This window comes from Primulina huaijiensis, chromosome 17 (assembly GCF_012295235.1).
Source record: "Primulina huaijiensis isolate GDHJ02 chromosome 17, ASM1229523v2, whole genome shotgun sequence".
NCBI lineage: Eukaryota > Viridiplantae > Streptophyta > Magnoliopsida > Lamiales > Gesneriaceae > Primulina > Primulina huaijiensis.
Genome location: NC_133322.1, coordinates 16,662,354 through 16,677,196, shown reverse-complemented (window position 1 = coordinate 16,677,196; position 14,843 = coordinate 16,662,354). Strand labels below are relative to the sequence as shown.

The window sequence follows — 14,843 nt, the reverse complement described above, 5'->3', positions numbered from 1 at the left end:
TTTGCAAGTATCGTGAGGTTTGAACTCGTGAGTTTGATGCACACAAGCTACAAAGCATTTAGTGTACCTTACGAAAGAACTCTCAAAATTGAGTGAAACACTTGAGTGCGAGCGTTTCTTTCTTGGAGTGACGTGTGAGATAATTGTAGCGAGGACAAAAAAAAAAAGAGAGTTGAGTGAATTTTGTTGGGGCTGACTAGTGATGATTTATGGCGAGGAAACTTTATTCTTTATTGTTTTCTACTAACATTTCTTGTAGGTACACATGTCCGATGATAGATAAATTCAAACAATGCTTGTAGAGTTGGATAGAATGTGAGAGAAAGAATTTAAGCCTTTACGTGAGAAGTATAGTCAAGTCGAGGGGGATAAAAGAGAGAAAAGAGTTGAGGAGGATAGAGCGTCATAATTGAATTGGGATTGTGATAGGCGACATGATGAGAGTCAAAGGCATAAAATTCGGGGTGAGTATAAGAGGAGTGATTTAAAGATGACAGTTCCATATTTCGATGGGGGAGCCGATCCAAAGGCGTATCTTGATTGGGAGAAGATGATGGAGTGTATCTTTGAGGTATAGGATTATTCAGAAGCTATAAAGGTAAAACGAACTTGCAGCGAGTTTACTGATAATGATCTTATCTGGTGGGATAAAGTAGTGTTGCGTAGGAGATGAAGTGGTAAGAAACATATAGTCACGTGGAAAGAGATGAAAAGGGTGACGAAGAGACAGTTTGTACCTAATCGCCATGATTGGAGAGTTGATAGAAGTGATGAAAGTGACTTGCATGAGACGTTGTTGGCGTACACATGGAGATCGAGCGTGGAGGAGAAAATCATGGATATGCCAATAATAGAGTCGAAACTGAAACGTCTGCCATTTTTATTGCTTAAAAAGTACTAGAATATTTTTTTTTCAAACCTCACTAAATCGGCCGAACTCTTACTATACATAAAAATATTTTCATAAAATATTTTGCACCATTTAAAAATAAACCAACCAACTAGTATTTGAAAATCAAGTGAAATAGTCATAATATGAGATCGTCAAATGTTTTACCAAACCTAAAAAGTAATAAATTTGAAAAGTATAACCCATACTAAACCTCTCAAAAATCTCTCAAAAGAATAAATAAATAGTCGTAAAATCTTTAACGTAAATCATAAATCGTTAGCGCGGAAAAGTAGAAGCGCTGGTTGTAAGGCCCTGTAATTAATTATCCGGTAATTTTGGCATAATTAGAATAATTATTGAGTTGTAAATTAAAATAATTATTTATGCCAAATAAATTCAAAAAGTATGTTAAAAATATGTATTTTAGAATATCGGAGAATTTGACGATATAAAATACATATAGAGTTTAAATAACACGCGAGAGCAAAACAAATACAGACCGGAATAAATGAGCTTGAATTACTATTTTATTTTAATAACCAAATACACAATATATAGATATACATATACATACACACATAACTTACGTGAAGTGAGAGAAGAAAGAAAAGGGAAAAAAAGAAAGAAAGAAGAAACCCAATTCCCGCAACCCTTGGAGCAGCTGCGGGAAAGTTGCAATATCTCCTCCATCCGGCGTCTAAATCTCAATCGGTCTAAAGGGGTGTCTTCCTAACATCCTAAGCTTCGATTCAAGTCAAAAATCGAGAAGTTTGAGCAAGGATACGGGTAGATCGAAGCTGCTGTTCTGGTGCTCTGTTCTGCACGAATTCTTCCAGTTTTTGGGTGAGAGGTTTTGGGTTACTGCGATTTTTGTACTTTGAATTTGTAGAAAGACCTAAATAAACTTTGTAGTGGTTTAAGTTTTCTATTTATAGCCGCTAGAATCATCAAATTTCGATAAGAAACGGATTTGTTATGATTTTGCTACCAAATGTGCCAAAATCAAATTCTGCAACTGTGCTGTGCAAGACACCTACTGTAATTCGAGTTTTTGTCAATTATGCGCTCAGATTCTGGACTTGTGATTCAAATAAGAGTTGTAGAACTATTTGTTGTCTTTGGAATGATATAAGATTCGTTAAATTCCATTAAGAATTGAGCAAGTTATGCTTGTTTTTCTGGAACTGCTCAGTGTATGAGATTCTGTTCGCGAATTCGGAAGTAGCTGTGTGTTCTTTAAAATTCTGAGAATAATCTACTGAGATTATGAAGATAGTTTCAACTAAATAAACTTAGATAATTGAGTTATATTTCATTTCCAATTGGCGAATATTGATTTGAGTTAATATTGAGAGAGATACGAATTTTATGCTCTTTTGTGCTAAATCGGACATTGGTGTGGAATGTAGTTTTCATAATCGGCTTATTGTGGTTTTGTTTAGGCCGAGAGTCTTGAAGTGAAGTTGATATTGGATTGTCAAGTTGGTATAGGTATGTTACAGCTCGGTAACATACGACGGTAAAACATAAATTATGTTTAATTGTCATTCTGTGTTACACGGATCGTGTTTATGAATTGTTGACTGTTGTAAATTGTTAAATGCCTTCGTTGTGATCTATGTTTATTATTATGACATATTATTGGCATTTAGCATCGGGCATACAGTTATGACATTCATGTTGAGCCCTATCGTTCTTGTTAGCCCATTGTTGATATCCGTTGTTATCTGGCACTGTTGTTTATCTCGGGATCATTGTGTGGCTGATAGGCCTATACACATGAGACCGTAGATATGATTGAACAATCTCGTGGTTAGTGCAGCCTTTTGAGGTGAGCGCTGGGATTGTGTCATCTAGTTGTTCTGTTGTGCCATCCTGTTATACCGTATCAGCTGTATGGAGGCCGAGTCAGGGTGTTATTCAGCACAGCTTGGCATACCTCGCATACTTGGCAGGGCGGTTTAGCTGCATGACGATGTAGCTCCCCTGTGTTGTTGCTCGAGCATTATTCCAGTAGTTATCGTACCGTTTGTTGGCTCCTGTTATCCCGATTATTCGTTGAGCCTTTCATGCATTGCATATTACATTTTATTCTATGATTATGCATGATTTATGATTATTGTTGTTATTGTTGAACTGTTTCATATCAGAATCCTAACCTCAGTTGTTTACTGGAGGGGCTGCTGTGGTTGCTATTGGGCACCATGGTAGATCTCCCGAGTCGTTTTGCAGCATCAGGCCGAGGTTCCGCCAGTGGAGCTCGGGATTGAGGTTGGATTGCTTGGTTCTGTCAGTGGAGTTTCCCAGTTAATCTATTTGTATGTCTTGAGTTTGTTTCAGTCTTGTATTGTAGTTTATTTGCCAGGGAGATGCCCCGTGTATTTGTAGTGATATTTGGTTGTTTTTGTGATGTTCTGAGTCGACCCTGTGATTCTTATGATCTGGTGAGTATGTTGTAAGTTTTAATTTCTGTTTAGTCCTGGCCAGTGCGGCTATGTTTGTTGACTTTGGTTTTTGTTATTATGACTCTAGTTGGAGTATATTTTGATATAAAATTCTGTTTGAGTTTTTCGGGATGTCCTGCTTATGGGGAGGTCATGCCGAAATTTTTCTAGGCCCTGAGGTCTGTTTTAAAGTATTTTAAACCATTTCCGCTGCAGTTTTAAATCAAACCATTATTGTTTGATCATTAATTGTCGTTAGAGTAAATGGGCCTCACATCTTGGTATCAGAGTGTAAACTGGGATACGCTCGAACTAGAGTCTAGGACACTTGAGTCTTGGCACTAAAATGGTTGTTGCGCCTGTGTATGCTACTTGACAACATGCTTATGTGATTATATGATTTGTTTACTTCCATTCTAATAATTTTGGTGTTTTATCATATAGAATGAAGGGTGGTGGAGAAATTCCTGTTGATGAGATTCCTTTAGCTCGAGGTCGAGGTCGTGGACATGGTAAAGCTCGTGTCCGTGTTGTTGATGATACTTTTGTTGAGCAAGCTGCTGATCATCTAGACCAGCTTAGGATGGCTGAATTAGTTGCGCGTTTCCATTCTATGCATCCACCTCGATTCAGTGGTTCGGAGGGAGCTGAGAAAGCAGAATTGTGGATTTTTGAGATTGAGGAATTGTTTGATTTGATTGAGTATCCTCCAGAGTGTAGATTGAGATTAGCTGTGCATCAGTTGAAAGATCGTGCCAAAATGTGGTGGTCTACTACATTGATGACTTTAGATGCTCAGAGGATTGTTCCATCGTGGGATATATTCAAGCTGAAGTTTATGGAAAGTTATTGTCCTCCATCATTCTACAGTTCTAAGGCTTCTGAGTTTCATAACCTGAAACAAGGCGATATTTCAGTTGCGGATTATGCTGATACTTTTTATGCTATGCTGAGATATGCTCCACATGTTGCTGCGAGTCAGGTTACTGTTGTTGAAAGTTTCATTGAAGGACTGAACGATCATCTGCACCCTTTTGTTTCTACTGGTAAGCCACTGAATTATCCTGAAGCAGTGGAAATAGCAAAAAGGGCTGAAGCTAGTCTTAAGAGAAGTGGCAATCGAGCTCCTACCCAACATCATCATTCGAGAAGGCAATAGTTCAATCAATCTGGTTCTGCATCTCTTCGTCCACGTGGGAAGCAATTTAAGAAGCCTGGTTCTAGTTTTTCGAGTTCGGGGAGTTCAGGGAACCGTGGTGGATATCGCTATAGTGGACCTGACTGTGATCACTGTGGAGGCAAGCATTCCAGTAATCAGTGTGTTGGAGTTCAAGGGGTTTGCAATGTTTGTGGTCGGCCGGGTCATTTTGCTAGAGTCTGTCCTAGTAAGACGAGAAAATCAGCCCAGGCAGGTAGTGGAGCTCAAAGTAATAGAATTCCAGCAGCGTCCCAGTCTTTCCATCAGCCTAGTCGCCCTTCGCATCAGAGCAGAGGGCAAGGTGGTCAACAGAATCAGTCATCTGTTCATGTATTTGCCTTGACTGAGGATGAGCCTTAGGCAGCTCCAGGTACTGTCATTACTGGTAATTGTACTCTATGTGGTTTTATAGCACGAGTGTTATTTGATACCGGAGCATCTCATTCCTTTGTTTCTCATGCATTCTTCGTTTTGCATGATCTTCGCACCACTAATATGAATTCCAATCTATCTGTTGCTACTCCGATGGGCAAAATGATTATCACTGATAATGTGGTGTTCAATGCGGTTTTGTTTCACGATGAAAATGTTCTGTATCTGAATCTCATAGTTCTACCTATGCATGAATTTGATTGCATCGTTGGTATGGATGTTTTGACTGCTAATCGTGCCACTGTTGACTGTTATCGAGGAATAGTTCGTTTCAGACCTAGCTTTGCACCTAAATGGAATTTCTATGGCCGTGGTTCTCAAGCCAAGATTTCTCTAGTTTCTGCCATTGAGATGAATCGATTGTTAGATTCTCGTCATGAAGGTTTTCTGGTTTATGCTGTGGATCTATCGCTGGATGAGCGACGGATTTCTGATATTCCTGTAGTCTGTGAATTTCCTGATGTGTTTCCAGAAGAGATTCCTGGTTTTCCACCAGAACGAGAAGTTGAATTCATTATCGAATTAATGCCAGGAACTGAACCCATATCTCGAGCACCATATCGTTTAGCCCCTGTTGAGCTGAAAGAGCTGAAAGAACAATTACATGATTTGTTGAGTAAAGGCTATATTCTTCCGAGTTCTTCACCGTGGGGTGCACCGATTCTATTTGTCAAGAAGAAAGATGGTACGATGCGGATGTGTATTGATTATCGGCAAATGAATAAGTCTACTATCAAGAATAAATATCCACTTCCTAGGATTGATGACTTATTTGATCAGTTGCAAGGTACTTCGGTGTATTCTAAGATTGATCTCCGTTTTGGGTACCATCAAGTGCGAGTCAGACAAGAAGATGTGCCGAAAACAGCTTTTCGCACGAGATACAGATACTTTGAATTTTTGGTTATGCCTTTTGGTTTGACCAATGCTCTTGCTGTGTTTATGGACTTGATGAATCGAGTATTTCGTAAATAGCTCGATTGTTTTGTGATTGTATTCATCGATGATATTCTTGTTTATTCCAAGTCCGAGGAAGAGCATGCCAAACACTTGAGGATAGTTCTTCGAATTCTTCAAAAGAAGCAGTTGTACGCCAAGCTATCCAAGTGTGAGTTTTGGTTAGATAAAGTTGTGTTTATGGGCCATATCATATCTCAACATGGTATTTCTGTCGATCCAAGTAAAGTGGAAGCAGTTTTGAACTGGGCACGACCGACCAATGTGCCAGAGATTCGTAGTTTCATGGGTTTAGCTGGTTATTACCGGAGATTTTACGAAAATTTCTCAAAGATTGCTAGACCTATCACTCAACTGACTCAAAAAAGTCAGAGATTCATTTGGTCTGATGAATGTGAGTCAAGTTTTGTCGAGTTGAAGAAGAGATTGACTTCTGCACCAGTTCTTACCATTCCAAGTGGTTCTGGAGGATTCGTTGTTTGTACCGACGCATCAAATCGAGGACTAGGTTGTGTACTGATGCAGCATGGCAGAGTGGTGGCCTATGGTTCTTGTCAGTTGAAACCACATGAGTCTAAGTATCCTGTTCATGACTTGGAATTTGCTGCTATCGTTTTTGCTCTCAAGATTTGGAGGCATTATTTGTTTGGGGAGCAATTTGTAATCTATTATGATCACAAAAGTTTGAAGTATCTGTTCTCTCAGTCAGACCTGAATATGAGACAGAGACGATGGATGGATCTTTTGAAAGATTATGATTGTGAGATCCAGTATCATCCGGGAAAAGTGAATGTCATTGCCGATGCTTTGAGTCGTAAGATTGTTGATGTTAATTTATCCTCGATTCATGTTTCTATGTTACGAGAGGATATTAGCACTTCTGGGTTGGATTTTCAAATCGAAGGTAATGCTGTTTGTGTATCTCATATTTCTGTTGAGCCAGAGTTGATTCAGATTGTAAAGTCAGCTCAGAAAACTGATGATCGAATTCTAAAATCTTATGAGTTAGTATCTCAAGGACATCAATCTGGTTTCTCAATTCACTCAGATGATTCTCTTCGATTGAATGGTAGGTTGGTTGTCCCAGATATTCCGAAATTGCGTACAGCCATCCTTAAAGAAGCTCATTGTACTCGATATAGTATCCATCCAGGAGGCAGAAAAATGTATCATATTATACGGCCTCAGTTTTGGTGGAAGAATATGAAAAAAGATGTGGCTGAGTTTGTGTCTCGTTGTATGATCTGTCAGCAAGTCAAAGCAGAACGAATGAGACCTGGAGGATTACTGCGTAGTCTTGAGGTTCCTCAGTGGAACTGGGAGCACGTGGCTATGGATTTTGTCACGCATTTGCCACGTACTTCTCGTCATTTCGATGCCATTTGGGTGATTGTCGACAGATTATCTAAATCAGCACACTTTATTCCGTGTGAGAGGACATATTCATACAAGAAGATGGCTTGTCTGTATATTGAAAATGTTGTGAGACTTCATGGAATTCCAGTTGCAATAGTTTCAGATCGTGACCCTAGATTCACATCAAAGTTTTGGACTAGTTTCCAAAAAAAAAAATGGGTACCCGACTTGCGATGAGTACTTGCGTACCATCCTTAGACAGATGGTCAGACAGAACCCACGATCCAGACACTCGAGGATCTGCTTCGAGCTGTAGTCATGGATTTCAAAGACAGTTGGCAAGAAGCTTTACCACTAGTAGAATTTTCTTATAACAACAGTTTTCAGGTGACTATTGGTATGGCACCTTTAGAAGCTTTGTACGGCAGACGATGTCGATCACCTCTTTGTTGGGATGAATTTGGTGAGAAGCAGTTGACTGGACCTGACATTGTTCAGGAAATGCATGATAAAGTCCAGTTGATTCGTCAGAAAATGAAAGCTGCCCAAGATCGGCAAGCTAGTTATGCTAACAGACGTCGTCGACCTCTATAATTTCAAGTTGGAGATTTTGTGTTTCTGAGAATCTCTCCGTTTAGAGGTGTTGTTCGTTTTGGTATGAAAGGTAAGTTGTCACCTCGTTTCGTTGGCCCCTACGAGATTGTTGAGCGCATTGAGACTTGTGCTTATCGTTTGGATTTGCCCCAGTCATTGTCTGGCATCCATGATGTTTTCCATGTTTCTATGTTGCGTAAGTATGAGCCCGATCCGTCTCATGTGATTCAGCCTGATGAGGTTGAACTTGATCCGTCTCTATCATATATTGAGTATCCTGTTTGTATATTGGATCGTAAAGATAAAGTGTTACCCAATAAAGTTATCCCACTTGTACGTGTTCAGTGGTCGAGGCATGGTGTAGAAGAATCAACGTAAGAAACAGAAGAGAAGATGAGAGCATCTTATCCATATCTGTTTGATTCTTAGTAATGTATTGTTGGTTTCGTATCATGTGTAAGATGTATGTGTATAAACAGAAATTTCGAGGACGAAATTTGTTTTTAGGGATGGAGAAGTGTAAGGCCCTATAATTAATTATCCGGTAATTTTGGCATAATTAGAATAATTATTGAGTTGTAAATTAAAATAATTATTTATGCCAAATAAATTCAAAAAGTATGTTAAAAATATGTATTTTAGACTATCGGAGAATTTGACGATATAAAATACATATAGAGTTTAAATAACACGCGAGAGCAAAACAAATACAGACCGGAATAAATGAGCTTGAATTACTATTTTATTTTAATAACCAAATACACAATATATAGATATACATATACATACACACATAACTTACGTGAAGTGAGAGAAGGAAGAAAAGGGAAAAAAAAAAGAAAGAAGAAACCCAATTCCCGCAACCCTTGGAGCGGCTGCGGGAAAGTTGCAATATCTCCTCCATCCGGCGTCTAAATCTCGATCGGTCTAAAGGGGTGTCTTCCTAACATCCTAAGCTTCGATTCAAGTTATAAATCGAGAAGTTTGAGCAAGGATACGGGTAGATCGAAGCTGCTATTCTGGTGCTCTGTTCTGCACAAATTCTTCCAGTTTTTGGGTTACTGCGATTTTTGTAGTTTGAATTTGTAGAAAGACCTAAATAAACTTTGTAGTGGTTTAAGTTTTCTGTTTATAGCCGCTAAAATCATCAAATTTCGATAAGAAACGGATTTGTTATGATTTTTCTACCAAATGTGCCAAAATCAAATTCTGCAACTGTGCTGTGCAGGACGCCTACTGTAATTCGGGTTTTTGTCAATTATGCGCTCGGAATCTGGACTTGTAATTCAAATAAGAGTTGTAGAGCTATGTCTTGTATTCGTAATGATATAAAATTTGTTAAATTCCATTAATAATTGAGCAAGTTATGCTTGTTTTTCTGTAACTGCTCAGTGTATGAGATTCTGTTCGCGAATTCGGAAGTAGTTGTGTGTTCTTGAAAATTCTGAGAATAATCTACTGAGATTATGAAGATGGTTTCAACTAAAGAAACTTATATAATTGAGTTATATTTCATTTCCAATTGGCGGATATTGATTTGAGTTAATATTGAGAGAGATACGAATTTTATGCTCTTTTGTGCTAAATCGGACATTGGTGTGGAATGTAGTTTTCATAATCGGCTTATTGTGGTTTTGTTTAGGCCGAGAGTCTTGAAGTGAAGTTGATATTGGATTGTCAAGTTGGTATAGGTATGTTACAGCTCGGTAACATACGACGGTAAAACATAAATTATGTTTAATTGTCATTCTGTGTTACATGGATCGTGTTTATGACTTGTTGACTGTTGTAAATTGTTAAATGCCTTCGTTGTGATCTATGTTTATTATTATGACACATTATTGGTATTTAGCATCGGACATACAGTTATGACATTCATGTTGAGCCCTATCGTTCTTGTTAGCCCATTGTTGATATCCGTTGTTATCTGGCACTGTTGTTTATCTCGGGATCATTGTGTTGCTGACAGACCTATACACATGAGACCGTAGATATGATTGAACAATCTCGTGGTTAGTGCAGCCTTTTGAGGTGAGCGCTGGGATTGTGTCATCTAGTTGTTCTGTTGTGCCATCCTGTTATACCGTATCAGCTGTATGGAGGCCGAGTCAGGGTGTTATTCAGCACAGCTTGGCATACCTCGCATACTTGGCAGGGTGGTTTAGCTGCATGACGATGTAGCTCCCCTGTGTTGTTGCTCGAGCATTATTCCAGTTGTTATCGTACCGTTTGTTGGCTCCTGTTATCCCGATTATTCGTTGAGCCTTTCATGCATTGCATATTACATTTTATTATATGATTATGCATGATTTATGATTATTGTTGTTATTGTTGAACTGTTTCATATCAGAATCCTAACCTCAGTTGTTTACTGGAGGGGCTGCTGTGGTTGCTATTGGGCACCATGGTAGATCTCCCGAGTCGTTTTGCAGCATCAGGCCGAGGTTCCGCCAGTGGAGCTCGGGATTGAGGTTGGATTGCTTGGTTCTGTTAGTGGAGTTTCCCAGTTAGTCTATTTGTATGTCTTGAGTTTGTTTTAGTCTTGTATTGTAGTTTATTTGCCGGGGAGATGCCCCGTGTATTTGTAGTGATATTTGGTTGTTTTTGTGATGTTCTGAGTTGACCCTATGATTCTTATGATCTGGTGAGTGTGTGGTAAGTTTTAATTTTTGTTTAGTTCTGGCCAGTGCGGCTATGGTTGTTGATTTTGGTTTTTGTTTTTATGACTCTAGTTGGAGTATATTTTGATATAAAATGCTGCTTGAGTTTTTCGGGATGTCCTGCTTACGTGGAGGTCATGCCGAAATTTTTCTAGGCCCTGAGGTCTGTTTTAAAGTATTTTAAACCATTTCCGCTGCAGTTTTAAATCAAACCATTATTGTTTGATCATTAATTGTCGTTAGAGTAAATGGGCCTCACATTGGTCCTCGGGTCGTGTGCACCTTCAGTCCAGCCAGGTCAACCATCAAGACCTCCATCAAACTCACATGCATCCATCACACCTAGTGAGTCTAAAGACTCAACATACTATAATCTTTATAACAAATAATAAGTATAAAGTCACAAGCAACAGTGAAACTATTTTTACGTAAAAATAACATTTTCATGACATGCAAATATAAACCTTAACATTTTCTTTTTCCTCAAACATAACATAAAACATTTTATCATGATCATAAATATTTTCCTTAACCTTTTCATTTAGAATTGCCAGAGGCAACACCGCTACTATCACAATCAATCCAATCATTCAATCACATAAAACTTCATTCAGGCATTTTATCAAACACATTAGAGACATCGTTTAAAGTTTAACTCCTTTCATTCAAAAATACATATAATTGCACTACCATATATACATATTTATATATATATATCATGAATGGAATTTGAAAAGAGTAAACATTATAAAATCGTTAAAACACATACATATAGGATCATGTGATGCGTTTAAGAAATGATTCCACTTACAACACGTGGAGTAATTGGTTTCCTAACCATTGAAGTTGATCCTACAACAATAAATCCAATAACTAATCAACTACACCCAAATAATAACCTTAAAGGACCATTTAATCCAATACATCAATCACAACTACCATCCCCCAACTTCACCATCTACAATAACTCAAGAACAAGAAGAAAAACCACTTACCTTTGCTCTTTTCACTAAAAAGGTGAAGTTTCAACTCCGAATTGAAGATTAATTGCTTGATTAAAAGAGAGGAGAAGAAGAAGATGAAGAACCCTAGCTTAGAATCGATAGAGAAGAGAAAGGAAGAGAAGGGAAATGAGGAAAATGAGAGTCTCACTCGATTTTATACCTAAAAATACCCAAAACACGCTTCTACACTGTACAGCATGACCGGACGGTCATAATTTACCCCCTAGTGCGGACCTTACTGTCCAAAATCCAAAATTTCAGATTCAGTGGCGCTCGGGCGGTCATTTCTTACTGCTCGGACACGCTCTACGCACAGCTACCCTAAAGATTGCTCCAGAAATGCCTCTTTCCTTCATAATTTGAGAACGTGATAAATATGAAAATTGTAGCTCTATGTCTTGACTTACATTGCCAATTTGTTTCATATCATTTAAAGGTCTGAGTAAAAAGTTATGCTCATTCTTCCAACATGTGTCAGTTCAAGAACAACGATACACACGACACATTTCGGGGCGGTTTTGGCTTTTCTTCCACAATGATTTGAACAAAACTCAAAACATAAAAGTTATAGCCTTATATCTTATCTTTCAAATGGAAGTAGCTTCACATCATTTGGATCAAAATACAAAATATTATGCTAAAAACCACAACTACTGCTACAATTTTCATACCGTTTCATCAATTTCATTACCTATTTGGCTCAAGATCAACTTTCTATTCTACCCATCCATTCTCTGTTTCATTTTATATCATTCATTACCATTCATATCATAACTTGAAACCTTAAATAATCACCATTACATCCCATATCCCAAAAGATAATTATATTAAACCATAAAAGGAATAATGAACATACTTAATCATAATCATTACCTTACATCATATGCATACGAATGTTTGGGCGTTACACATCCACTTCTTCCTTTCCTAATCATGTTAACCTCCACACGAGCTCTTTTTCCCTCCTCCCTCACTACCCTTTCATAATACGAACGCGCGACTTTTTGGTCCTCGCAAAAGACTCCAACTCTTTTTCCCACAGACGGCGCCAAGTAATACTCACGGAAAATTTAGGGTCCGATTCCAGCAAGTGTCACTTGTCCAGACGTAGGTTTCGAAATTGCACTGAGTCTGAAATCACGAATAAGACCGTTAGAATGGGGCCGGGAGGGTGTCCCGGCGTTGTCCCTCCAATGCTCAAGTCAGATACTGAGGATATAAGTGCAAAGCAGCTAAGGGTGCTGCTGAAAAATAATATATTGAATAAATGAACTGAACATTCAAACCTGTTATTTATAGGAGAGTACATGGGCTCGTGATAGGTCTGTCTTCCATTTGGGCTAAGGATGTACCAGGGGTAATGGGCTCATCCATAGGATAACAATATCTATTTTCTTTGACAACTTAGCGAGAATTTTGATAGAAAAAGACAAGATATCATCATATAATTTAAAATTAGTGTCTTTGGTTTCCTATTCTCTGTTTTAATCTGTTTTAACATGCCTTGTCTATATAATCTGTTTTAACATACCTTGTCTATGCTATTTTGAGAAAAATACAAAGATATGTGGCATTCTCCAATTTAACAGTACATCTGCACCTACCGACTATAACGTTTGATGTAAAATCGTCTATAAATAGGAGATCAAGATCATATTCAAGCTACCGAAACTTAAGAGAAAAAGAGCCTTCAAGCAATCTAGCACTCAAGCATTCTCCAGCTTCATTCCACCGATTTATCAAATCAACCCGTCAAGAACACTCTTCACAGATTCTATCAGATCCATTGTTGATAGATATTTTTTTACACACTTACATAAGATATAAATATGCAGTGAGAAAACACTTGTAATCATTATCTATCAGAAATATGTTTCTGATAAGATCGAAAGTATAGGTGTACTAGGAGTTTCAACTCAAAAAGTTGTTGAACCGGGCTGAAATATGTCTGTACAAGGATTGTACTTATTAAATCTTCTAGTAAAAATGCTCCTTAAAATTGAAGAAAGAAAGACGTAGAAGTATATTCTTCAAACTTTTAGCAACTAAAACTCGTTCATCTCAGCCATTTTCTTCTTTCATTATTTTTGTTATGAGCTTAGTTGATAAAAAATTTATTTCCGCACTCATATATGTTATTGAACTGGTAACTCAGCTCAATTATCAAAGAAAGTTTCAACACATTTAAAAATATTTATTCACCTATCTCTAAACACATTTTTCGATACTGAAAAAAGTGAAGAATAAACCAAATTATTGCATTAAGACTAATTAATATAAGGGTGAATTGGAGAAAAATACATCTGTCTATGATTTATTTAAGATTCAGTACCCAAAAGTTTTTTTTTTGTATTTTAATACTTGACAAAAGACAAACCTGGTTTTTACTACATGTTTCATGCAATTTTACCTATTTACCCTTTTAATTAATAAAAAATTATATAAATACCTATTTTTGTTGGTTATCTTCTTTTTCCACTCATATGCATTTGGATGACATGTAAATTGAATTTAAATATTTTTTATTAAAAAAAAAACAAATTCGCAATCAATTGAACTTTTTGAAATACTTAGTTTTACTTATGAAATACTTAATTTCAATTTTAAAATACTTGATTTAGTAAATGAAANTTAAAAATTGCGCAACTAAGCATTGAACATTTTGAAATACTTATTTTTATTTGCGAAATATCTAATTTCAATTTTAAATACTTGATTTGGTAATTGAGATACTCATAAAAGTTAATAAAATACTGGATATTCTAGTAGGGAATGTAAGTTCACCAAGTGCTCGTATTTCTATCCAAGATGCATTTAGATGACATGTACATTCATTTAAATATTTTTATATTTTTAAAAGAAAAACAAATTCGCAACTAAACATTGAACTTTTTGAAGTGCTTAGTTTTACTTGCGAAATGCCTAATTTCAATTTTAAAATATTTGATTTGGTCAAGGAAATACTCAGAATGAGTATTAAAATACTTAATATTAGAATATGCATCGTAAGTTCACCAAATGCTCACATTTCCATCCAAGATGCGTTTGGATGACATGTTCATTTCATTTAATTATTTTTTTATTGTTAAAAAAACAAATTTGTAACTAATCATTGAATTTTTTCAAGTACTTAGTTTTACTTGCGAAATACCTAATTTCAATTTTAAAATACATGATTTGGTAAATGATATACTCAGAATGAGTATTAAAATACTGGATATTCGAATATGCAACGTAAATTCACCAAGTGCTCTCATTTCCATCCAAGATGCGTTTGGATGACATGTTCATTTCATTTAATTATTT

The 14,843-nt window shown here is 37.0% G+C and overlaps 1 protein-coding gene across 6 annotated transcripts; it reads left to right on the top strand.

The window, feature by feature from the left end:
• The first annotated feature begins 1,514 nt into the window (after positions 1-1,514).
• LOC140962448 (uncharacterized) lies at positions 1,515-10,612 on the top strand. Of its 6 annotated transcripts, none has more exons than XM_073421345.1 (4): positions 1,515-1,735; positions 2,335-2,383; positions 3,781-4,904; positions 9,516-10,278. In XM_073421345.1, exon 3 carries the CDS (start codon positions 3,782-3,784, stop codon positions 4,493-4,495), a length of 714 nt encoding a protein of 237 aa, XP_073277446.1. In that variant the 5' UTR covers positions 1,515-1,735; positions 2,335-2,383; position 3,781; the 3' UTR covers positions 4,496-4,904; positions 9,516-10,278. The 6 variants fall into 6 exon arrangements, 5 of the variants coding, with proteins under 5 accessions (XP_073277446.1, XP_073277447.1, XP_073277444.1 ...); XM_073421346.1 differs by lacking the exon at positions 1,515-1,735 and adding an exon at positions 10,285-10,612 and having other exon boundaries at positions 1,793-2,383; positions 9,516-9,564; XM_073421343.1 differs by lacking the exon at positions 1,515-1,735 and having other exon boundaries at positions 1,793-2,383; positions 9,516-9,988; positions 10,029-10,278.
• The last annotated feature ends 4,231 nt before the right edge of the window (positions 10,613-14,843 follow it).

What these genes read in the sequence shown, in the direction of transcription:
- LOC140962448 (XM_073421347.1), top strand. Translation starts at nt 3,782, where the DNA reads ATGAAGGGTGGTGGAGAAATTCCTGTTGATGAGATTCCTTTAGCTCGA.